The following is a 26,117-nucleotide window of genomic DNA, read 5'->3' as shown; positions in this document are numbered from 1 at the left end:
ACCTCAGAGTCTGGGGCTGCTACAGACGAAGCGCACACTGGCTTCAAGACGTGTTTACAAGAACTGGGGCTAAATTGCGTGCTCGTGTGTGCGTGCGTGTGGTGTAAGCGTGTGTCAGAATGTATGAGAAGCAAGAGCAGAAGGCTAGCTTATAGTGTGCTACAGTCAGCAACACTTTAAAGGAAGGCTTGAAGTGCTCCTCCCGCTACCGGATCATGTCCAGTGTCTACACACAAAGACACACTACAAACATGCGCACACACACACATGCGCGGGCACACACGCACAGAGCCAGATGGACAGCAGTGCTAAGGCTTAGTTTAATGACAAAAGGACCCTCAATCTGGACACGGATTTATCACTCACTTTAAAGTCCATCTGCGAGAAGTTTGGACTGAAAACACAACTGCTCAGTCTCTCTGCCGCTCCTCGGCTTGTGTTTGAGCAACTTAGCGGCTCCCCATCTCGCCTCCCCCCGCGGACGACACTCGTGCATTTTCCCACACGGCAAGCCCCCCCCCCCCCCCCCCCCACACACACACACACACACACACACACACCTCTCGTGCATCTGCAATGGATCTGAGTGATAAATGTTTGAAGACGAGGGGTGGGTGGGAAAAAGACAACAACAGAAAAAAAAAAAACGAGGGGGCCGACTCAGATTCACAGCCCGGTGGCGATATCATAGAGGCATGCAACCATAGGCTTTTATTTCCTGGGTTTAGTAGTGTCCAGGGGCCTGCCAGCATGTGGGGTGGGGTGAGGGTGGGGTGAGGGGGAAGCTGGGAGGCAGATAGACAAGAAGAGTGACAGCACGGAGATAGACTAGCTACCTATTTATAGCCCGGGCCATCTGCAGAGCTCCCTCTTGTCTTTGGTCATCCTGTTCACAAAGGCTTGGAGGCAGATTCCAGCAGCCCAGCGCCCAGCCGCTCCATTCACTATTCATTCCAGAGCCGGCAGCACCATATGGATCCGGCCCCACTGCTGGGCCCTGGCCGGCCTGTTTCTCCCTCTCTATCTCTCTCTCTTCAGATTGACGTGGTAATGAAGCCTGGGTGGCTTGCAAAGCGCTCTCCTTTTCTTTTTTCCCCTCTTTCTCCCTGTGTCTTTCCCCTCTTCTCTCTCAAAGGCGCCGGGGCTTGAGCATGACCGGACACCCCCCCCCCTCCTTCTCCTTCCCTCCTGTTCTCTTCCTATTACTCTCCCTCCTCCTCCTCCTCCTCCTCCTCCTCCTCTCTCCTTCTGTCTTTCTTTATACGCAGCCCAGACGCTCTTCTCTCCTCCCTTTACCCACTCTCAGACATTCAAATGATCTCATTTCATTCCCTGACACCTGCAGAGGGCTAATGTGACCTTAAGTGGCCGATGTGTTCCGTTGTCAGTCTCATACACATCTGCATCGCCGTCAACACTGATGAACTACATTTATATATATATATATATATATATATATATATATATATATATATATACATATATATATCGACGCAGCAGTGAATCAAAATGTCATTTCATTAATCATTGGAGTCACATGTCAGCACAAAGATTGGATACTCCCATGCCACATCCTCTTTTTCTCAGCTCACATCCCCTTTCCAGCTTGACCATTTCACTTCAATGAGGCCAAACTGGCTATAAAGCGGAAATGGAATCAGAGGAGGGGATTCCACACAAGGAAACTGTTAATGATGCTACAAAGCGCAGCCCCTTGGGGGGAAGTAAGGGGACTGCGAAACTAAACCCAAACACAGCTTCTGTCAGCCTCTCTCTGTCCCTCTTGGTCCTTTAGTCTGTGGACAAAAAAGGCTTTTTTTTCTTTTTACAGCCCTGTTAGTTACAGGACTCTAAACTGGTGCACTCCATTTAAGTGTGGTTTTGCAGCTCAAAAGGCAGCTGGGTTACAGGACAAAACTTAGAGCTTTTAAACTGGCAGACCGTTTAAAAGACACGGTTATATCCTATATTTTTTTTTATTGGCAACCAATCACATGAAAAGGCCAAAACCATAAAGTACTCTCTGTGTAGCTGATCTACTTTATTATTATTAAAGCTTTTACAGGCTAATAGCTTGTTCCTCTGTGCCATACACCCACAATATGGTCCATGATCTTATCAGTGAGGCACATTATTGCACTGGGAGATGTCTTCTTGTATCATGATGATGAGCATCAGGATTTATCTTGTGCCAACTCCACATACATTGTCCCCCTGCAGTAAATACACCAAATACCAACTACAAAAACACAAGCAAATACACTATTTACTCCTGTTTGAGTAACACTTGTCTTTGAGTTGGCTAAAATAGCATTACGCTGCCCAGCTGCTGCCCAATGAATATCTGTGACTTGTTCCTTTCATTCAGTGTTTCATATCGGTTCTCACGCATGTCAAAAGCTCCTGAAAGTTAAAACAGGCCACACCAACCGAAACTCCGCTCTCCCACAGAAAACACTGCACCTGCAATGCCTCGTTAGTAGTCACGCCCTGACTTTGTGACATCACACCACATACCATGTCGCACATTTGTATAATTTATGCCAAGTGGCTAGTTTGGCACGTAAGAATGGAGTTAGCACAGCTGCTCTGTTGTTGTTAGCGGCGCTGGCTCAGGCACGTGTGCGCTGACCATCCACAGGAGACCCGGTATTCAGAAGGGAAGCTCTTAAAGAGACGTGACCTGCCTAAATGTGAAACGCTGGTTTATGAAAACGTATTCTATTGGGGCATCACGTAAGCTCTGTGTGCAAAGGCAAGATTCCAACCAGGCAGCCCTTTGCCTCCTTCCTACTTTCCTGTTATAATCTCCAGCGGTGCTATCAAATAATAAATGCACAAGTAATCAATCTCTTTTGGGAAAGAAAATACAGCCACATTTCAGTTAACAGACCAGCATATTGCTTGAACCTCAACATCTCCCTGTGTATTGATGAATTATAAGTAACATCATGGGTTCCCTCCCTCTCTCTTGGCCTTCAAACCTGCAGGTCCACCTCTCCACTCATTTTTCTTGCCTCATTTAGCCTTTGACCTTTTTTCAGCAAAGTTGCCCCACTCTAATATCTTTGCAGTTCATTTTGAGAGCGTAGTGTCATCATAACTGATAGAGCGGACGTGAATAGCTCCAAAAAGAAAAAGAAGTTAAAATAAGTTTGACTTCTTCTTTGAGACAAGTCACTTTTCTACTGACCTCTCGCATCAGGAAGTATGTCACAATCCTAATGTCCACAAAATGAGCAGTCTATTTAATACGAGACTGTTTTATAAAAAGTAATGGGAACTATAACTAATAGACAAAACTTGGCTTTTGCTTCAGTCCCACCTCCCACCATATTTATCAGACTGTGCCAGCGCCAAGAGTCTTACCTGCTAATTGCAGACAGAGAGGCTTTTGTTGTGTTCATATTTTTAGAAGACAGATAATGTTAAAAGTACATTAGTCGTTGGAGGTATCATTCCTCAGCTGTAGAGCGGCATTCACCTTGGGATCTGCGGAGCCCGAGGCCTAGGCCAGCCTAGTTAACCATGCATGCTGTGCTGGGCCTAACCTAATTAGGTGCCATCCCAATGTCAACACTGCTGCGTTCGGAGCCTGATAAAAGACAAGCCTTTTCTTCCCCTGCTCACACTGTGAAAGGGCTACAAAGAGCCGGGTTAGAGAGACCCTACCATCTGCAAGCTCCGTGTGTGTATTTGCGTGCGCGTGACGCCTCCGTTTCCCTTTGAACTTTCAAAGTTTGCTGCGAAATATAGGAAATAAAGCATCCGCGGGCTTCCGACGCTTTCATCCGAACGGGAAACTGGCAGGGACGATCGAACGTTCAAATGTAATTTACAGCTGCTCCTGTGAGAAGACACCAAACATAATCACTCGCCGTCTTACTTACAGCCGCTAATGCACTTCATACATATACACTGACATACAGCTATATCTCTTTCAGTGTTGATTTCATGCCATGTGTGTTCTGTGAATCCACTCCCACTTCAAGTCTGTGTGCACTCTAATTTCATACCAATGACTTTCATTTGTGTTTTTTTTTTTTTTTTTTTCTATTTCACCTCGTACCCCCAGCAAGGAAACATCTCGCACAGAAACCCCAATTAGGGTCGATCAAATATGGCTCCTCAGGCACGGAGGCACGGGCGCGCACGCACACGCACACGCACACACACTCAGTATTGCCTTTTTAATGTGTCGTCAAACCATCCGCTAATTCCATTTATACGGATAAAACACTCTCACAAATAGATTACCTGCTACATACGATCCCCTCTTTCACTGTGAAATCGTGGCACGGAGCCACATCCTCCCACTGCTTCGTAGTCCATTAAAATACAGATGAGAGCGTTTTACAGCCTGGGCCAACAGCAACGCCTCCCAGCTAATCCACCAACAAACACAAACATCAGATGAATTATCTGTAATGGAGAGGACTCTGTTCTGGCACCGCTGACGGAGAAATGAAACAAAACATGAGTTTATTTTGGTAAATATTTGGATTTCATTTTGATTCAGCTTTTCATGTACGTAATTAGCTGGCAAATATAGATCTCTATAGAAATCCTTTGCTTTTTTCATCAAGAGGGTGTTGGTGTCTTTAGGTGTGCTTCCAGCAGTTTCTTTTCAGAAGCGCTTCATGCGTAAAAAAAAAAAAAAACTAGATACAGAGGAAAGTTTCTTTTTTTTTTTTTTTGCTTCAAGCATTTGAAGAGTTTGTCAACTGCAGCTTTTTAAAAAATGCACTTTCGGAAGAGAAACCAGCTCCATCCATCCGTCTATCCGCGACCACTAGCACACTTGACAGTTTCACTGGCTCAGGAGCCAAGCAAACAATGCTGCTCTGACAAGCGAATCTCTCCCGTGTCGGAATCTCATCTACTTAAAGCACTATTTATTCAGCACACATCCTTTTAATGCTGAATCTTGGCAACGGAGCATGAAATCCAGCACCTTAATTCCATTAGCTTGTTACTCCAATAAGTCCCAATAATCTAAAGCTAACTGCAACACATACACAGACGCTGGAAGTACACGAGCCATAGCTGCTCCCTCTGGGGTATTTTTAATAACACTAACAGCTTTTAAAGGTTGATTCATTCTGCTGATATCAAAGTAAATGGCCACATTAACCTGCGCTGGCTGGGACTGACTGTAGCTGAGCTGAAGTGAAAAAAAAAACCGAAATAAAAAAAGAACTGGTGGCAATATGAAACACAGCAGGTTTGGAGGATTTAATGTAATTACATCACAAAGACGCAAAGACGCCACAGCTGAGGAAAGTTGTTATTCAAGCGTTTTTTCCTCTCCCGCTGCTGCTTAGTTTCCCACCATCCTGAATGAACCGCCGTATGCTTGATCATGGTCCACACACGGGGCTGAATCTATTGTTGATGAGACACTGAAGCTTCTCTTCAAATGGAGCTTAGCAAGTGTCGTTCAAAGACTCCGCTCTTCATTTCAAAATGTGACTCAGCTTTTGTTAGCCGGGAGGTGAAGAGGGTCCTAAAAGACCCAGATGCCCTCGGTGGGAAAGAGCAGATAAACTGTTAAAAGTGAGAGAGGCAGAGGGAAAAAAAAAAACCCTGACAGGGCCGAGACAGCGATGGCGGCGCGAGACGGATAATCTGCGAGGAAAAGAGAAAGGGAAGGTAATAGGGATAGTAAGCGCATGCCAAAAGAGAAAGACAGGAGAAAGTCTGCATTGGTAGGTCTGATCCTACGTGAGCCGATGAGATGGGTGACGGGTGAGGAGGGGTGAGAGATAAGAGCCAAAGAGGATTAGGGCCGTGAGAACCTTTGTTGTTGTGATCAGTTAAAAGCACTGGCTCTAAATGATCCACCTGACCACTTCAACGTGCTTACAGCAGCAAATCTGCATGCGAAGGGGATGACAAGACACCTTCAGCTGATCTGCAAGGCCACGTCTGCTGTAGCTCAGGCAGATTTTGCCCATTTGGGCCGCTGTCTGTGTTAAAGTCCATACAAAGTGCGTGAGTCTATGAAATAAAAGAGTCACGCTGCAGCATAGATGGAGAAAACTTTTCGAAAACGCTAATGGATGATTGTCATGTGATTACAGGTTGAGTCCAAAATCCCTCACCAGACACCATATGGCTCATTATATCATGTGTTTACCATATTCTAGCGTTTTCTTGTGTGTCCAAAGAGAATTTTTTAAAAACTATAGTGGCGTTATCCCAAATCATAAAAAAGGAGACTAGTAAAAGAGTAGTAAAAGCACTCAAGAGCTACCTACACATACTTTTCTCGGGTGAATGAGCGAGACGGGAGTCAAATGTCAATTAAGGGCAAAGTTGAGTGAAAATCGGAAGTATATCCTCTTGGGACCTGTTTCATCCAGCTGTGGAGGCATATTGTGGGTAGCAGAGGGCCTGAGCACTCACCTGGGCCTCCAGGTTGGGCTGCCAGGTATCCCAACACAAGAAACTGAGAAGTACAGTTTTTACTTGTATTACTATAAAACTGGGAGATTGGCAGGAGCACAGCGGGAGAAAAGGTTAAAAATAGGTAGACTCAAGCAAAAATCACAGGTTGGCCCACAAACAAGCAGGGCAAAAAAGCTGAATTTGAATATGAAATGAAGGACATGAGTAGTCTGCAATCTTGTCTCCTGACACATTAACCTACAAAGTCCTCTAATCTGCCAACATTAGGGCCAGTTTTGCCGGCTGAGGGGGGTTTACGCTTGTTTGGTTTGTGAGCAGGTATAGTACAGTGAGTTTTTGGAACTTTCCCACTGAAAACTGCTCTCTCATGCAGTGAGAACAGTGAGAGTGAAAACCAAAACAATGAGTTACGAGACACGCCGTGACATTTCACGCCAACCCATCCACTGTTAGTATAAACAAATCCCGCAGTTTAAAATCTGACACTAATTTCAGGTCAACACAGTAAATTCCGGTGTGATGATTTTCCCACCAGAATTTTTATTTCTGGCAGCGTTGGGAAATAAATACCTTATTTTATGGCTCCACTAGCTTTCTGGAAAGAACTCCGTAATCTGGCACCGATTACGGGCAGAGTAGCAAAAAAACCATCTGAGGCAGTTATTTGACCTTAAACCTGCAGTGTGGAACTTTTGTCTCCAATACACAAATACTGTCAATGTGCTTATGACACCATAGGCACCGGCATGCTTCTATATGCTCCATTGCTGTAGTTGATCACGCTTCATCTCCGGCACGCCAAAATTTGCGGGATGATGTAAATCGTATCAGCTGTACCATTTTACCATTATTACAAAGGCAAATCTATCTAGAGGACAGGACCGTAACCAAGATTTTAGATGTACTGAGGTCATCAGTTAAGGTCCCCCCCCCCCAAGGGCGACGTGAATAAATATATACAGAGCGATTTCTCTGGTGCTGATTTAAGGCTCGATCAACAGTGTGTGAGCTCATTGTGAGCTCAAAACTATAACTGAAGTCCATATGTAAAATTCCCACGTGTTGATTTCCAGAAAATGTCCATAATTGAAAGAATCCAAAAAATCCTGCACACTGTTCATCACCCACACTCACTATATTTATGCAATTTCAGCACAAAAAACATAAATAGATCAAATGAAAGTGATCAAAGTAGTCATGTTTTTTTTTTTATCTGACATACTTCACTAGGACTTTTTGGCGTGGGAGAGCTTTGTAGACTTTGTTGCCTGGAGGGAAATTTTCTTTTAAAACTGTCCTATTCGATTAAATGACATATAAGAGATTCATATAATTAAAACAATCTGAAGGCTTCCATTGTGGTGTCTGGTGGGGGTGTGGGGGGGGGACCGCCGGGAGACTTCAACTCTGAAGCCCAAGCCCTGTGCTCTACATAGAATTTATATTAATGGTAAAATAGTGAATGACGCAGCAGCGCGAATGACTTCGGACTCGGTCTCATTGACATGTTATCCAGTTTTGAGTGTCGGGACTTGCTGGTGCACTATATTTTTCACACTTGCTCTGTAAACAATAAATAACGCTTCAAAGACAGTGGAAAGCATCTTGGCAGTAAACGGTGTTAGGCTGCTGGCTTAGAATAGAAAAGATTTAAGTGTTTTTCTGTCGTTTTGGCTTCTCGGCGTGGACAGAAGATTTTTCACAGAGTGATCAGAAGAGGCCTGGTGGAATTGAAAAATGACATTCTCTCTACAAGTCTGACAATTCTTTAGCTTGGCCGTGTTTATTAAAGGCCACGGAGGCACCGAATTTCCAGCACGCATATTACATCTGAGTACGCGTGTTATGGCAGCGCCCAGCAGCTCGTACCCCACCGCTGCAGCCGTCCTTTCAAACACCGGACACATAATTTACCCCCCCCCGGTAGAAGCAACACAAGCATGGGTGGTCAGAGATGGCAAATAAGACAAAGCGATGAATCAGCCAGGACGGAGCTGTTCTCTCTGTTTTCACACAGAGGAGTGTGTTTCCTACATTAACTCTCTCTTCCCCCTGCGCTGTATAAATATATAAAGATTGAGTAAGAGCGAAATGACTGTGGTCAGATGGTTTGAGGTTATAAGGGAAGTGGGTTCTGCTGCGACAAAGAGATACAGCAGAAGGAAACAGACTTCTGCTTCGTCCAAAACGTTGATCTCCCGTGTTCCTGATTTGTTCTGTCTGCCTGGGTTGAGGGGGTCACAGTTGTGGACTCTGACCCCTAAACGTAGCCAGTAAATAGGTCAGCATGAGTCCTTACTGAGAGGAGATCCCTGACACCCTGACACTTGAGGATGCACCACCATCTTGTTCTCATGCAGAGGTTAGCTGTTAGTATCTACGCTCACAAAAAACATTCATGAAGTTTGGTTCAACAGTTAATTTATGATAAGTCGTCTGAAAATGTGACCTAATACATACAAACAGTGATTGTAATATTTGGTTAAATGATCCTTGGCCATTTTCACCTCAGGTGATTTTGGTGTAAAGCTTCTACTTTTTCTGACCCCTTTATGGACTTCTGATCCATGTTGTTAAAGAAAGACATTAAAAGGCCCTTTGTGATCTGAGGTCTGCTGATGTAAGTCATGTGAAAGCTACTAAATTGACCCGGTGGTCAAGAATGGACTTTCAATTTCATCAGATTTATTATAATTTTAACTAAACCGTGTTACACATAACAGTAGAGTCACTCTTTGCTTTCTTAACAGGCTAACACAATCTTATTTTTGATCTTGAAACCAAAAATGAATAACAGTGAAGGCAGCGGCGATCAAAGGCACACACAAGGGTGAAGTTCCCTGAAGTTAAATCCACCTTGAGAGTTGGACCGTTGGACGCACACAAAACCATTTCACCACAGAATCCAAGAAGTCTCAGGCTGAGGTGGTATCAGAAGTTAGTTTCAGGTCTCGTACACATTCTCAATTCCCCTCGGAATAGAGGAACCTGACCGCCTGCGTACTGGGATTGAAAGGACACCCAACTTCATCAGTTTTCTCACCGCAGCTTCAGTTGGAGCTACCAGGCGAAGGCTCAGTGAAATTACATTACATTTGTATTGTCGCTGCACCTGTTACATCTCCACAGCAACTGACTCCGTGGTCATTAACACCAAGTGGTAACGCCGATAATTTTCTGCAACCCAACTCGGTGACAGATAAAACTTAACTCCTCATTTACACGCAGACACCAGCTAACCTCCGCTCTCCCCGCCGCATTAAAAGAAAATCTGATTCCAACAATCATCGCCTGACAGCGTGTGTGTCTGGAAACCACACTGTCATACTCCCCGTGCGAAAGTGGAGATATGCAGATATCTGATTACTGGGGTACAGACTGCTAGCTGCAGTGACAGCTGTGCCGCAGTGATAGGTGGGCGACACAGCAACGTTAACGTGTGATTGTATGCCAACAGGCAATATTGCCCAAAAGTTAAACTGCAGCCAACTTTTCCACACTGCCAACTGGTTGGTGGTTATCACGCTGGCCAAAAGATCTGAGTGGTTCAACTCTAAGAGAAAATAAGTGCTTTTTTAACAACTTCAGATGCTCGAGTTCTATAGTAACAAGGTATGGCATGATATATAATTCAAAGCCTCAGCTGTCCACCTCCATCATCTACCTCCTGTCACATCTCCTGCAGCCAGCTGTGCATGGTGGAGGAGTGGTGTGTGCAGGGCATGGGAGGGCCGGCCTCCAGGGAGGCTTGGAGTGGCCACTCCACGACCAGCCTGGAAGCCACTCGGGCAGCCATGGTGCCTTTGTCTCCCAGTCCAATCTGGCCACCTCATCACTACCATCCATCTCTCCCAAAGCTTCCTGCCCGCCCGTGCGCCTGCTGCAGCCTCTCACGTTACAATAGAGCCAGGCCTCGATGGCTGTTGCTCAGAGAGCAGAGAGAGTCCCATCTGGACCACAGGAGAGACTGAAGAGGCAGGAGGTGGACAGAGAGGAGGACAGAGCAGATGTGTTTTACTCAAGGCCAAAGATGGGTTAAAACAGAGCCACTCTCCACCTGGGTGCATTGGTTTTCATTTTCTAGAGAAAGAATGAAAAAAACTAATTGGTAACAGATGAGTTCTTGCTAAATGTTGGATTGTTGCACACTTATTTCAGACTGATGAAGCTATGAATGGTCACTGACTGGAAAGCTTTCACACAACTTTGCTTTGTCATATTTTGATTTGAATATGGACAATGGCAAGCAACAGTTACAGTTACTAAAGTAGTGCACTTAAGTACAACCTGCGGTAACTGTCCCTCCTGTATTTCCAGTTTCTGCTAGTTTCTACTTCCTCTCCACTACAATTCAGAGGCAAATATTGTACTTTTACTCCACTACATTCATCTAACTAATTAGAAGGTCATTTGCAGGTTTTTAAACTCTGTCTGGGTGTATCCTTACGGAGTCATTTAGGACACGTGTGAGCTCTGATTTTTAGGGCCACTTGTGGGTCGTTGAACGACATACATGAGAGGTGAAACGTCCTCAAGAAACGGAAACAAGTCCATTTGCCTACAATACAGCACTTAGAATTACCATGACCTGGATTACTGAGAGCCTTCATCAACAAATGTATATCTATGTTTACTCAAGTACTGTACTTTTCTGGGGTAATTGTACTTTTTTCCATTTTGTGCTTCTTCATGCTACATCTTGCAGGCAAATGTTGTCCTCTTTACATTACTTAGACTACATAATTTGATGACATTAGTCACTAATTCAAAAACACTGAGTCTGATAAAAAAAAAAATTTAAAAAAAGAGGGAAATGCTGAATATCAAATCTGATATATCGGCCAGGCTGATGACTGGTCAACCCATAGTACACAGTACAAGTATGTAAATATATAAGTAGTTTACTTGTACTTATACTTTTGATACTTAAGTACATTTCATATCAGACACAGAACTCAAGTTGTGGGCTATTCACACGACTCAATGTATGATTGACTTTACAACACTAGATAATGTCTAGATTTTTGTCCATTTTAAAGGAAAACTGCCCAAATTCTGTGGTAAGTGCTTCTTAAATATGAGGATATCCCACCTGTGTTTGTCATATATAATAAATTAAATAGTTTCAGGTTTCTGTCCAAAGCAATCTAAAGATGCTTTTTATTTTAATTTTTTTTACTGTTCTCTGATAATTTAAAGACAGCAGATAGACTACGAACTATAATGAATAATAGATCATGGAATTTATTTTATTTAGTTTTTAATTTTTTTGCAAAATCAGGTTGCATTGCACGCGCTTTAAGATGCACCAGCGAATGCATTAACAGATAAGGTATTTGGTGGTACAGATCACAGTTCACCCCCCCTTTTTGTTTCGTATTTGCTCCTGGCGCTGCTGCAGTTTGGGGGTGTTACAGACCACGCCCCGCAGGGTCGACGCTGCTACAAGAGTCCCCGCGCCACCAGATGTGTACACTGTTCCACGCGACAGGCGCGTGGCAGCCCCGGAGAGGGAGAGAGAGAAAAAGCGAGACTTCTCTGAGCTCCGGGACGATGGAGAGCGGTCGCTTATTTGCCGTAATTCGACTTATTCCGAAGGACACGGACGGTAAAAGAGAAAAAATCAGATCAGAAAATCAAGGCAGGGGACTTTAAAATAAGTTTTAAAAAATCACGTTTTTACTTTTCAGATGACGTCGGTGTTTGCTCCCTGCGGTCTGAGCGACTTTTTTTTAATGCGCTTTTTTTCTTTTTTTTTTTTTATCGTCGTCGTTGTTTCTAACTATTAGACTGAAAATTGTTTCCAGATTGTCGAAATGTGCGCTGTTTTGTCGATTAACTTGCTGACTTGCTGTCATTCTGTGATGGAAGTCTTCACCCTCAGCTGTGATGGGACTTTTAACTTAAAACAAATTAAATAATAATAATTATAATAATAATAATAATAATAGGTATTTTCTTTCGTAAAACAATTCCGGATAAAAGGGGTTAATTGTTTCGGATCAATTCTAATATTAATTGAAGGAGTGGGCCCTGACAGTGCAGCTGCAGGGCGGAGGAGCAACAAGTCGACCGGAGCGCAGACAGTCCGACGCCGGGGCTGCAGGGCGCACTCCTCCCGGCTGGCAGCTCCGCTTTGTTTTTCCGAACCTTATCTCCTGAACCCAAACTAATAGGTTTGTGACCTTCGCTTCGGCTGAGGAATGCCTTTGAGTCTCGGAGGGGGGGCTAGAGAAACTTTTTCGAAAAACATCCAAAATAAAAACTGACTTGTCCTCCGCTTGTGCGTGGGCTGCGTGGGAAAGGTTTGGGTTGTTTGGTCCAAAAAGATTCTCGCCCCTGACGTGACGTCTGCATGCGGGGCGATTCACATGACCGTTCATCCGAAAGCTTCGGCAAAGGGTCACATCTAGCAGAGGGGTGGTCATCACGCTGCCAACATCTGGAGTGTGAAACATGCCTGCCTGTCGGATGGGTTAAAGGGGCATTATGTCGTTTTGGAGAATGAATCCAAACTCTGATTTTTTTTTAATATATATATATACTTACAGTATTAAAGAGGTAATACTACAAACTCAGAAATGTTCATGTTCTTCCTGTATGTGAGTAAACCAGCTGCTCTCAGGGGAAAACAGGGTCCCCAGAAGGCTGTTTGGCGGCAGGGTCCGCCAACTAAAAACAAATTGAAACAGCAGGGAATAGTGTCACCCTTTGAGGGTCAGTTTGTTGATTCAGTCGTGAAATGAGAGTTTGTTTTATTCAGTATGTTTAGGCATTAAACAGATCTACATAGCGCACCCTTAAACTACAGCGTTGTCTCAGAACAGATTGAGTCCTCCCAGACCAAACAACCTGAGTACATACTCCATTAAACTTGGGTTGAACTCCAGTTTAGTGTTCTTTTTAACATTTATTGTCAACCTGACTGTTTTTCATGCCCAAACTGACTGATGGGATTAAAAAAAAAAGTATCTAGATAAAGATGCCTTTACATTGGCACCATAACATCAAGATTATGACTAGTAATATAAAGGAAGTACTCAGATCCTCTATACCTCACTAAATCATTATTACACTTAAAATATCAAAAGTACTCATAAAGCAGAAAACGGCCCCTGTGGATGTCACACCACGTCTTTTATATATTTTATTAATAGATTCTTATTACTAATGCATTAGGGCGTAGGCCTCTGTAAAATTTTACTGTTGTGCAACAAATTGGTGGAGGTGGAGCTCAGTTTAACAAGTGTTCAACAGCTCTTTATATTTTACAAGATCATCATATTGTGTGAAGTGACAGGAGACAGTCTGCTGGAGGGTGACTGGGTGAAAAGCAGCTGACTGTTGTCCTCTGTACTGTAAGCAGACCTGTGATCAAGTGGACATACTCAAGTAGAGTACAAGTATCTGATTACTGAGTAAATACGCCGGCCACCACCGAAGAAGAAACCCGCAGTGACCCAGATAAAACCTGTCCGAGGCGTTCAGAACTTCCCCGGTTCGGTCCCGGGTCGATCAGCTGAGTACCCCCTCTGATTGACAACCCCGAAACCCCATCTCCATGGAAACCGCCTCAGCGGCGCCGCGAGGGCTGGCTCGAGGGCTGCTGTGAATGGGGTGACGTCACGGCGCCGGCGCCAGAGAGTCTGCTCCAAAGACTGAGCGAGAGAGGGGAGAAACAGGGAAGAAGAGAGAGAGAGGAGAGGAGAGGAGAGGCAGGGGTGAGGCTGCCGCTGCTGCTGCTGCTGCTGAAGGAAGAGGAGGAGGTTCGCTCGGCTTTGCACCGACGTGCTCTTGCGCCACTTCATCACCTGCCTGTCAGGCATCAGTCAGGGGTGTCGTGCGAAATGTACACAGCTGTGGCGGCGAAAGGAAGACAGGGAGAAAATGGAAAAATCCGATTGCACCAGATGTGGACACAGACTGCAGGAGCTCCAGATTATATTAGAGATGCATAAAAAGGGGAAAAAGCGTCAGACAGCTGAAGGAGAAGGTGTCCGCGCCTGCTGAATAGAACAATCACACAGATGGTGATTTTTTTCTTGTGTGTGTGTGTGTGTGTGTGTGTGTGTGTGTGTGTGTGTGTGTGTGTGTGTGTGAAATACTGCAAAACATTTCACTGACACTCCGTGCGCAAAACGGTCATTTTATAGATCATTTAAGGCTCGGAACAACTTTCTGTCTCTGCGCACAACAATAATCCAAAGAAGAGCTCGCCTGTGCTCCATAAAGGTCCTACCTGCCTCTGCAGACCGTGCACTCCTCTTGTGGTCCATTAGGATTACTTCGGCTTTCAGGATTTCCTCGTTGGTGTTTCAGCCGAATTGTCATTAAAATCTCTTTCCCCCCCCCCCCCCCCCCCCCAAAAAAAAAAAACCATCAAAATCATAATCCTTCCCTCTCAAGTCTCTCTGCGTCCCGTGGTTTAACAATCACCCTCTCCCAGCCTCTTTAAAAATTCATTGATTTGATTTTATCGCGGAAATTTTAATCCATAAAGCAACCAAAAGAAGAAAAAAAAAAATAGAGCACATCCCCAACAGTCCACAACTGCCCCCGGGGGCAATTAGTTAGTGCGGCATCAAACAGCCTCCCACCCCCGGCTGAAGAATGAAGCGTGTAATTCCTACAAACAAACGGCTCATTCAGAAAACATTAAAGTGTCAATAGTAGTTAATCAGCTCCTCACGTGCGCCGATATGAAAGGCGCATTTGTAGGCCGCGACTTAGTGAACTTTGACACACAACAGACTCAGGTGACAATTAACGCCGCCGAGGAGCACGGGACACGTTTGAATAGGCGCACAGAGGCAGGCGCGGCGCTGCTGCCGTTTGGTTAAAGTGCACATTAGTTTAGTGGAACCTGGCGCGCACAGAAATTGTTATACGTGATGCAGGCAGAACTGCAAAACAAATAACTGAGTATTAAAGTCTGTCCGCTCATCTTAATGTGTTTGTTTTGTAATTGATCAGACTTGATAGACCTCAGTGCTGGAAACAGAGAATAAAGAGACAGCCCTGAAGCGCGTCAAGTATAAGTGAAACACATATTTCGGACATTGATCAGCTCAGCTAGGATCCCTAAGCATTTATCTTCCCATGCGTAAAAAAAAAAAAGTGTCTGCGTTGTCACCGGTATGAGCATTTTTCTGGCGGAAGCTGTTCAAACATTTCTCCCTCAGTCAGACAGAAAAGTTGCCTTCACACCGGTCCGGGCTGGAGTGAATTAGGAATCATCAGGCGCGCCTGATCTGGCACCTCTCATCACAGCTCCACACCTCCACAAACCGCACATGACAACTCAAGAGTGTGGAGGAATGAGTGATGGCTGACAATTTGTGTGTGTTCTGTCTGTGAGATTAGTTATCACACACAGAGTCTCGCAATGATTTTCTCTATTTTGACTGGGGCTTGTTTTTAATGTTTAAACACATGTTTCCTGCTTTGTTTCTCATGAGAAAACTACTGAATCAGATTTAAGTCGTGCAGGCAAAGGTGTTGGCGCCCGCTCACACTTTTTCCATAGTCAATTGACAGCCATGCGAATCATTAATTTTCTTGATCAGAAACAGGTAAGGGCTTAATTTTCCAAATTGCCCACCGGAGCTGCTGAAGCGCCCTCTGCGCCCCGCCTCCAACATGCGTTGCCACTGGTAACGCGATGGAGAGGGGAGGGATTTGAGCGGGACGAGCCAATGGGAGAGCGCGAAGGCGTTGACCGACAGGCTGACCCTGGCCAATGAGCGCGTCGGACCCGCCTGTGTCGCATGCCCAGCCTGCTGCCTATATAAACCACACTGACAGCTTGATAATTCAGTCTGATCGCTGATCGTCTGGCAGGAACAGGACTTAAAAGAAGCAAGATACCGACACACACAAACCCTCTCGCCTAACTCAAACACAGACAAAAAATGAAAGCAATAAGCCCCGTGCGGTCCTTCCGGAAAAACAACGCGAATTTATCAGAGCACTCCTTGGGAATCTCTCGGAGCAAGACCCCGGTGGATGACCCGCTCAGCCTGCTGTACAACATGAACGACTGCTACTCCAAGCTGAAGGAGCTGGTGCCCAGCATCCCCCAGAACAAGAACGTCAGCAAGATGGAAATCCTGCAGCATGTAATCGACTACATTTTGGACCTGCAGATCGCGCTGGACTCCAGCGTCGCAATAACCAGCCTGCATCACCCTGCGCGGCCGGGGCAGGCTCCGTCCAGGACCCCTCTGACCACCCTCAACACAGATATCAGCATCTTGTCATTACAGGTAATTACACCGTAGCTAAACAAGCCAGGCGATAGCCCGGTCGTGTGCTGGATTCCTTTTTTTTTTTTTTTTTTTTTTTATTTGTGCGCATAGCCGGTGCGCCTTTTGTAGCCTATGCGTAACTCGCACAAAATGGCTTGTTGGAGAGGGGGGTGAAAAAAAGAAAAAGAAAATGGCATGTTTTTTTTCTCTCACTCTCTCTGTCTTTGTACAGAAAGGGAGGAGGAAGATATCCGACCTACATAACACTGTATTCAAACCGGCCGACACCTCGATGCGTAAAGAATTAACATTGGGTCTGTTTGTTTGTTTGTTTGTTTGTTTTCAGTCCCCGGAGTTGCCATCAGAGCTGATGACAGATGACAGCCGGACTCTGCATCGTTAAAGCGGTAAGTAGGCTGTCCTCATGTCTGCTGCTGCATTCTGTCCAGGGCTCTCAGGCTCCTGCTTTACAGCCTGTCTCCCAGTCTGCCGGAGCAGAATGGGAGCTAGAATTACCATTCACCAATCCCATTTGTTCGCTCGCTAATGTGCTTCCTCGTCTCGCGTCGCTGTAACGCTCCCAATATGTTTTTTTCTTTTCTTTTTTTTTTTTTTTTTGCATGAGAATGCGCTGCAGCGCGGGGCGTTGGATATGACGAGGCGCGGGCAGTTTTTAATCCAAAATTTGATCCTATAAGGATTTTATTTTATTTTTTTAATTCTCCGTCAGCCCTTTAATAAAAAAATCTAAATCAGCACCACGGGCTGCGTTGGGACGCGAGTGTGTCCGTAAAGTGACCCAGGTGATTCGAATAATTCTCTTCTCGCTGGTGGAAATAAAAAGAATAAAAATAATAGAAGATGTTCGCTCCCAGGCTGCGTGGGGCTTTTCCCCTTTTTTTACTGTATATAAGTAGCAGTCGTCAGGGTTGTATTATACCCTCTTGTGTCTATAATGAAGAGCATCTGCAACAGGAAAATAATGGCTGTTTGGATTACTGCTACTACGATGTCTGCACATAATTGGTACAAGAAGTGGGTAGGCGCCAGCTGAGCGGCAATTACGCTGATTCTTCCCCAGATTGTAGGCTGAAGTTGTGCGAAAAGTGTGTGTGAGAGAGAGAGGGAGTGTGTCTCTCTCTCTCTCTCTCTCTCTCTCTCTCTCTCTCTCTCTCTCTCTCTCTCTCTCTCTCTCTCTCTCTCTCTCTCTCTCTCTCTCTCTCTCTCTCTCTCTCTCTCTCTCTCTCCCTCCGTGTGTGTGTGTGTACATCTGGAGCGCAGGGTTTGCTTAGTATTGGGAGTGTTTGGTTAAATGTTAAAAACTGCGGCTTCCTCCCTGGCGCCAGTCTGTCCGGATCTCTGCCCTGTTTGCATTTTCTAAACACGCCTCTCTTTCTCAATCTTTTGCAGGTGTTTGGTCAAGACGCAAAACACACACACGCACACACACGCACGCTCACCCATACACAGAAAACACACACACGCACTCACACACACTCGCAGGACCTGGGGAGCAGGACTTTCCCCCTCCTCTCCAACTCTCCAACCCTCTGTCCTCCAGGCCTGGATTTTTTTTTTCCTTTTTTTTTTTTTTTTTTTCTTCTGACGCTGAAAATCAAGAGACTTTTGCTTATTATGGGACAATCTTATGTGATGTGTTTTCTGTTTGGACACTTTCATTATTATTTAACTTAAGACTATTTTTTTTAATTATTATTATTTGTGGGTCCTTTCTGGAAAATGGAAGGCGCTTTTTATATTCCCGACAGTGGGAGGAAAAACGAGATTATTGTCACAAGGATTATTTCAACCTCCTCCCCCCCCCCATCTCTCTCTCTCCCTCCTTCCCTCTTGTCCTCCCTCTCCTCCTTGTTGAAGTCTTCGCTTTTTTTGCGGAGGTGGGAACGTGAATAGAAAAAGACAACTTGGTTTAGTTACTGTAAAAAGTTTAGTCTTGTCTTGTCAGAATTGTTGACACATGAAGGACTGGACGTTGTTTAAAGGAAAAAAAAGAAAAGAAAAAAGAAGTTAAAATGAAAGAATGAACCGTGTGAACTCTTATCGGGAGTTTATCTTGTATAGTTGCAGGAATTTGAAACTTCTGCAAAAGTGTAATGTTGTACTTAATTATGCTGAAACTTTTTATAAAAGTAATGTAAATTGTACCTTTTTTATACAAAAATAAATCAAAAACGCAAGTTGGAACATGTTTCATTTTGGGGAGGGTGGGGTTGAGGGTGGTGGAAACGGTGAGAAACTCAGTGTTGGTTTTTCAAAACCAGCGCGTAAAACCAGTTCCCCCAGCTGTGCGTCCAGACGTGACAGCGCCGTGTGTACACACTGCACATCTGACGCACTTCAGAAAAACAAATCTCACAACAAAGTGTCCTTATCAGACCTGCCCTGTGTGACCTATAATGATCCAAAACACGGCGTCAACACTTCCCAGAGGCGAAACACGACCCGGAGGCGCACGATTGCGTAAAAAAACAGAAAGAAAAAAGGCGTATTTAGGGCGCACTGACTGCACTTTCACTTTTTTCTCACATGCTATGTAAAGTAAATAGGATTAAATGGTTCAGCGTGACAGTCTGAGCCATTAAAGCAGAAGGGCTGTAGGCTGTTTTTAGAACAAAAAAAGTAGGCAATTATGGAAATGTAACTTTTTTTTTTTTTTAGGTGAAACTGGGCCGGCTATGCGTTACTGATCATCACCTCACCTTTTTTTTGTCAATTTCTCTTTTTATTTTAGTCACTTTGTTGGGGTTGTGTTGCACCCTATTATTCTTAAAGTTCACCTTTTTTATTTACACTTCGGAAATGATCCTATCGTGTGACAGAGCAGATTCACGCCGGTGTCCAGTGTTTGTCTTCACCAGCCAGATGAAATGAAGCAGTGACAGTATGGCGATGGTTGGATAATTCAGCCACAAGTTAACTGCTCTCAAATGCCTGGAATTGTTATTTTATTATTAGACAGATTGCGCTGTCCTGTAAAGGTGGTATCATTTGATTGTGGGGTCACAGTTGGTATCGTGTAGTGAAAACCCACACGATAATCATCATCAAGATAATCATAATCACACGTCAATCATCTTCTCTTTACACTTATCATAATTTCTATGCTATGGCGACACATTTGATGATTCTATCACCATACATTTATGGGATCTTTGTGTAAGCGCTCTGCACCCGATTTGAAAACTCTGAATCCATTTCTACCTCCAAAACCCCCACATGAGTGTCAGAGCTGAAGTTGTTCCCCTCAGCAGTTAAAAAACACTGACAGGCACATTGTCCGTGACAGCAGCACAAGTTTGTATGGAGAGTGCGCCATCTATCGGACAAAACAAATCCTGTCGGTGACTCCCCCTCTCTTTTCCCACCACAGACAGCATTAGAGACTGAGGAGATGACTCTCCGATTAAATATTCTGGTTTATTTACAAGACAAACCCAAGTGCAAAAGAGAGAAACAAGAGATTCGTTTTGAGGGTCCGCAGAGCAGAACAATGTTTATTGGTTCACAAAACACCATTTCCACAAAATAACTTTGGACAAAAAAAAAACACAACGCAATCATCACGTTGGAGACTAGTGCGAGAACATTTTTAATCTTCTATCACAGAAACAGTCAAAAACACATCGTCTACATCACCGTCTATGTTTTTAAACGTTTTAACCATCAAACACAGCACAGCACCAAACACTTAACAGACAAAAATCCTCAGTAACTCTGAGCGTTTCCTTTTTTTTTTTGAAGTCGTGGGTACATTTCATTTTCATCGACATGTAACATTTCATCACTAAACACGCCATTTTCATCACAGCACCACATTCACATGAGAGAAGAAATCACACGTATACATGTGTAAGAGGCTTTGTAACAGCGACATCATTCCTAATTGAATCAGGAATGTTGGTTGGTGAATTTTAATCTAATGAACCAACTAATCAAAGCTTTCGAACTCAGTACTTTTGATTCACAGCGACACTTTCTAACAGCTGAACACAGTCATCTACTCTACTCAAGTCAAAACAGTCAACATCAAGAACGACAGTCTACGTGACCCTTCTTTGAGTGACGGGCAGCTTCTCAGAGGACGCTCTCCCTCTCATCTCCCAGGCTGATGGTGCGCAGGTTCTGGTTGTGGATGGTGGCAGCCGTGGTGTTGGCAGTGCTGCCGCTGCTGCCGGGCACGATGATGACAGCTGGTGAGCCGTCGACGCTGGAGGAGGAGGTGGTGGACTCTGTGCCTGTGATGTTAGCCAGCTGCTGGCGGCTGTTGTTGGTGTTGGTGTTGTTGGAGGTGGTGTCGTTCGTGTTGTTGTTGAGTGTGGTGTTGCTATCTGAGCGGTTGAGGTTGCCGACCCCGCTGGACGGCCACCCCTCGTCCGGACTGCTGGCCATGAGGCTGGCCTCGGACAGAGCCTCGGAGCAGATGGACATGCGGGCCACGGCGGCGTCCTGCAGGCCGCTCAGGCTGCTGGGCAGGAGGCCTCTCTTCTTCACCAGGCCCTCCAGCTCGAGCTCGATCAGGCTGGGCTTCACTGCTCCTCTCTCTCCGTCAGCGTCCCCTTCAGCCTCCTCCAGGGAGCGGTCCGAGGAGCTGTCGCTGGAGCGCATCCCTGAGTCGGACGAGTCTTTCTTATCCAGGGCGATTTCGGCGAGGAACCCAGACTTGGTCAGCGCCCCAGTAGGCTGGGAGCCTCTGTAGGAGGGCAGAGCGGCAGCCTCTCGGTGGAGGAGAGGTGTGGTGGTCTCGGCTTCTTCTGGGCTGGAGTCGTCATCGTTGGGCAGCTTGTGGTATAATGCCCCGGCTCCCTTCTTCCTGGTGCCTGGAGTCCTGGAGGATGAGCTGTGGTCCAGCTTCTCATCCTCCTCGCTGATGGGGTCTAGGAGCTGGGCATCGGTCCCTGAGGGGAAGTCTGGTGCATCAGCAGCCTTGGAGCCTCTCTTGGTGAAGGACTTGCGGCTGTCTTGGTCAGCTCCTTCCTTGGCCTGAGGAGAGGGAAGAGGTTTCAATGAGAAGAACAGGAAAATATACAGTATCCTGTGTTATTGGCTCAGAGGCCTCTGAAGAGGAGATTCCAGTCTGTCTCTATGTGCCAAGAGAAACAAAGCGTATAAGCTAATAATTAGGAAACACGAGAAGCAGTGATCTCCTTTTTCCCAGCCCAGAATGAGATTGTTGCTGTTGCACAGGCCAGAGAAATGAATTTAAAAAAACACAAGTTTAGGAAAAACATAACACAAACTCAGAAACTACGTCCACACAAGTTAATGACAACAGTTACGAAGAGGTATTTCATACTGTCAGTGATGCGGTGACAGAAACTCAACAGTGTACTTGTGACTGTCCACCCACCCCTTTGTCCTCTGAGCTGGCAGCCTGGAGGAATTGTCCAGGGTGGGGCTGCACGGGCCTCTCTCCCCCACCGCCGGACATCTCCAGCTGGGCCATCTGAGCGATGTACTCCCTGTAGGCATCACGGTACTCAGCCTGCTGCTTGTCTGTCAGCTTGCCGATGTCATTGGTGGAATCCTGAGAGTTGAGGCTGGACATGCTTGCGGTGCGGTGATTTGCCACCTGAGAAAGTAGTTTGTCGAGCAACATATTTAAGTTATAAATAAAATAAATATAAAAACGTGACACTTACAACAGTGCCTAAAAATGCTATAATTACATTAGTTACTGATGAAATAATCAGAATGTGAGAATTGGATACAGTGATAAAGTTACTGGCAGAGACAGCAGGCGGGGTGGCAAACGAAAGCCGTGGTGTGTTTTCAGTGTCGGATGATTTGAATTTGAATAAGATCACAAAGTGAGATCATATAAAATAGCAGCAGAGCCAGCTGTCTATGTGTGAGTGTTTGCTCGTGTCTCAGAGATTTTGCAAATTGGGAGTAGGGAAGGTGAAAATAACAAACAGGGGCCCCTTGACACCTTCCGGTGCACTGCAGTGTGTGCGTGCGTGTGTGTATTTTTATTTCTGCCATGTTCATACTATAAGCTTCCTATGCTGTGCTCTTTTCCACTCAAAAACCACATCAACGTGAACCACGGAGGTCACCAACACACTGTCTCAGCTGCAGAGGACTTGTGGCCATGCAACAGTTTTGGGTGTGTGACCTCGGGGCCCTATTTGTGAAGTGTTACACGCTGACAAGTATGCGTACACTAACTTTGCATGTGTATATGGGTGAGTGTGATACGAACCCCTGTGGTATATTTACACTGAGCCGTTAAGAGGAAGACTGACCGGCCACTGTGAGTTGTTGCTGTGTCTCTGAGGCTCCTCCAGCCCAGCTCCGCTCAGCTCCTCGAAGCTGAGGTTGAGGCTAAAGGCCGCCGCTTCATGCTGGGCTCCCCCTGAGAGTCTGCTGGGCTCCCCGTGGTGCACGCTGCTGCCCTGCTCGCTGGCAGCTCTGGATTCATCCTGAATCAGAGCCTGGCTTTCAGCATGGCGTTGTTCCATCACCTTGGAAAAGACGCCACAAAATTTCAGCAGTGGTTTTGACGTTTGTTTAAGGGAAACGTGTCTTTTGAGGCATGTGACAAACAAAACGAGCACGATAGCAGTAAGAGAAACATGTGCTTGTGAGGGTGAGCTGTTTCTTAAGTGGAGCAATTCAGCTGTCCACTCCTACCAACAATAACCTCCCTTCATCCAAATATCAGTCAGCCATCTTGAACCAGATGTCTGTGCTGGCTGCACTCTGGCAACACAACGCTGCTTAGTACAGGGAGCTTTAAGGCCACTGCTCTTTCCTGCTGCTCCTGCATTGGATCTCCTGTAAAACACGACCAATCCAGGGCTCTGGTTTGGTATTAAGAGCACAGACTGACATCTGATGAAGTGGAGCCGGCTACATGTGTTAGTGATTTCAGCCCCAGCTCAGCCGACTGGACTCCTGGCTGACTGACTCTCGCCCTTCTCGTAATACGGATTATAAAATCTCCATCCCAATATCTCAGCTGCGGCACAAGATGTCGTATTATTAAATGCTGTCTTCCCTCTTTTTGGAATAAACAAGAGATGAAAGATATCAACGGGAGGGTGCTGGCAGGGCTGAATGTCTGCAAAGTATCACAGAGTGAGGAGAATGTGATGTTAAATCTATTACAGAACTTTACAGACTTGTTGTTTTTGTTGGAACGATGTCTCTTAATCATTTATGTCTACTGAGGGATCACTTCTTTAGAGGAAAAATCTTCTTCCATTCTGATCTTAAAATTATATATTACATGCATGATGCCAACAATATTAAACCAGGCTGGGAGGCAAGTAAAGATGCTCCATAAACAGAGCTGCAGCAATTTATCAATTTTCGATTTGCTGATTGAAAGAAATTAGTAGTTAACTATTTAATGGATCATCATTTTCCTAATAAAAGGTCAAACATTAGCTAAAATTAAATCTAAAGATTGGCTACTTTTCCCATGGGAGCTCTTACTCATGATTGTAAATAAAGAAAATTTAGATTTTTGGACAGTTGGCTTGACACAAGAAGCAATTTGAAGATGTCAAGTTGGAATCTGGGAAATTGTGAGAAATATCATTAAGACCGCGTGTGACTTGAGTGTGTAGTGGATGATGTAACTTTTAAGGCATGTGACTGATGAAATGCATTGTGATCTTTTTAATGAGTATTAGAACAAAGGCAACAATTTTAGATTAAAAAAGTCTTAAGCTTTTGTTTTTTTTCCACGTTTCAGAAAAACTCCAGGTCTTAGGAGGGGTTTTTTAAACAATGCTTTAGGTTTTAGAAAGCAATTTATGGGTGTCCTAGGTCTTGACACGTTGATGGGTTATTTGTGAAAATAATTTCAAGATTGACCGATAATTTAACCAATTATTAGTTACAACCCTGCCCACAAGATAAATTTAGTCCCACCATTCCTCTGAAGAGCTGCCAGTCGCCAAAGTTCATCTCCATCTCTTTCTTCAGCTCGTCCAGGTTGCACTGTGACAGCACTCGACCATTTATGTTTGCCTGCAATGTAGAGGGAAGACACTGACTGGTCCGTTCAGGCCCAAAAGAATAATTCAAACACAGGCACAGAAGTATCTGCATCAAGAAAATAACCTGCAAATTGAAAACAAAGATCAAATTCTGAACTTCCTGCTCAAACGCACCTTCTTGATGGTGGAGGTGTACTGTGGCAGCATGCTGTAGTCGATTCCATCTATCTGTTTGACGCGCTCACACACCGCATCTGTGTTCATGGAGCTGAGCAGGACTGCAGGAGGGACCTACACACACACATTTACACACACATAATGTTAGAATATACGCACCTAGTTCAAAGTGTTTTTGTGAGTTAGGGTTACCAGGACAAACTCGCAGTCTGTTAGACCATCTCATCACTCTTAACACACTGATTAGGGCAAAACGAGCAACGATTCCCGGCAAAGAGACGCGCAGGCTTGTTACTGTGAGGCGCACAGAGGTGCAAAACCACAATCCCACACAGTAATTCTCTCCATCAGTCACACAGTGTAAGTGTAAAAGTAAACAAAGCTGCCAACCTATCCAAATACACTGTTACCTGCTCTTATTCTTTTTCTCTGTGTATATATAAGTGTGTGCGCGACACTTAAGGGATGGAGCCTGTAAGTCTGCATGGAGTGGAGCCACACTGAAGCAGCTCCGAGGCCTGATGTGACTAATGCCAGTGGCCAATTGATGCTGTCGAAAGGCCTCACACGCAGCCGCCCGCTGGCACAAAAACTAAACAAGCCTACTCCCCCCTCCCCCCCTCCGTTTCTTCGCTCGCCCCTCTACCTCCTTCCTTTCCTCCCATCCTTCCTTCCTTCCTCCTCTCACATTCCTTCCCTCTAAGCCTCCTGCACTGACTCTCTTTTCCATCGCTCTCTGTCCGCTATCTCTTCCTCCTCCTTCCTCCAGCCCTTCCTCGCCATCTCTGCGCTCTCTCTCTCTCTCGGGCTATTAACACTATTAAGACGTGGCTTCAGACTAAGCCCCGCGGCTTTGTTTCTGGTTTCGAGGGAGACAAGAGCAGAGCTTAGTTGGACTGTGAGTGCTTGTTAAACACAAAAACACAAGCAGCTCATACAATACAGCACACAATAGTAGGTGCCAACTTCCTGTAGTGGTGGGCACGAGGATGAAGACTGGCAACTCGGGGACTTTAGCTGCTCTCCATGTCCACACAGCAGAGGCTTTACTCTAAAACGAAGCTATGTTAGTGAATCTACTGAACTACTACAGGACGTGAAGTTGTTGCATTGACTTCTAAGTGATGAGTCTACATTATCTCCTTCTACAGCATGCTTGGTAGAGTCGAACCCAGTGCGTTAGAGATGAGGTAGAAATACGTGGGAAGATGGAGTAAAAGGGTTGGATGCCGAGAATTAAAGTAGCCATGAAACGAAAAGTGTACCTGCTTTAATTTGTAAGGCAGCGACTTTAAATGCTTGATAAAGGAGA

General features: G+C 45.2%; 2 protein-coding genes and 1 long non-coding RNA gene across 8 annotated transcripts in view; 1 reads left to right on the top strand and 2 right to left on the bottom strand.

The window, feature by feature from the left end:
• LOC115565822 (uncharacterized) overlaps positions 1-14,757 on the bottom strand; it is a 48,592-nt gene extending 33,835 nt beyond the window's left edge. Inside the window, exon 1 of the long non-coding RNA XR_003980918.1 lies at positions 14,651-14,757. This is a non-coding gene — a long non-coding RNA (uncharacterized LOC115565822). The remainder of the gene's footprint in view (positions 1-14,650) is intronic.
• Positions 14,758-16,207: 1,450 nt separating this feature from the next.
• id2a (inhibitor of DNA binding 2a) lies at positions 16,208-18,856 on the top strand. The gene is made up of 3 exons (XM_030391357.1): positions 16,208-16,676; positions 17,005-17,065; positions 18,069-18,856. Exons 1-2 carry the CDS (start codon positions 16,323-16,325, stop codon positions 17,059-17,061), a joined length of 411 nt encoding a protein of 136 aa, XP_030247217.1. The 5' UTR covers positions 16,208-16,322; the 3' UTR covers positions 17,062-17,065; positions 18,069-18,856.
• A 1,284-nt stretch (positions 18,857-20,140) lies between these two features.
• Positions 20,141-26,117, bottom strand: part of kidins220a (kinase D-interacting substrate 220a) — a 45,996-nt gene continuing 40,019 nt past the window's right edge. For 4 of the 6 annotated variants that reach the window (XM_030443975.1, XM_030443976.1, XM_030443978.1 and 1 more), the window contains 5 exons: positions 24,803-24,919; positions 24,561-24,659; positions 22,925-23,143; positions 22,027-22,248; positions 20,141-21,659 (listed from right to left, as the gene is read on the bottom strand). In XM_030443975.1, the coding sequence (XP_030299835.1) occupies positions 20,754-21,659; positions 22,027-22,248; positions 22,925-23,143; positions 24,561-24,659; positions 24,803-24,919 (1,563 nt within the window). In that variant the 3' untranslated portion in view covers positions 20,141-20,753. Of the gene's footprint in view, positions 21,660-22,026; positions 22,249-22,924; positions 23,144-24,560; positions 24,660-24,802; positions 24,920-26,070; positions 26,104-26,117 lie in introns of all 6 variants that reach the window. The other 2 variants (XM_030443979.1, XM_030443977.1) reach the window with 2 other exon arrangements.

This window comes from Sparus aurata, chromosome 16 (assembly GCF_900880675.1).
Source record: "Sparus aurata chromosome 16, fSpaAur1.1, whole genome shotgun sequence".
NCBI lineage: Eukaryota > Metazoa > Chordata > Actinopteri > Spariformes > Sparidae > Sparus > Sparus aurata.
The sequence above is the reverse complement of the archived record's forward strand: the minus strand, read 5'-3'. Positions and strand labels throughout refer to the sequence as shown.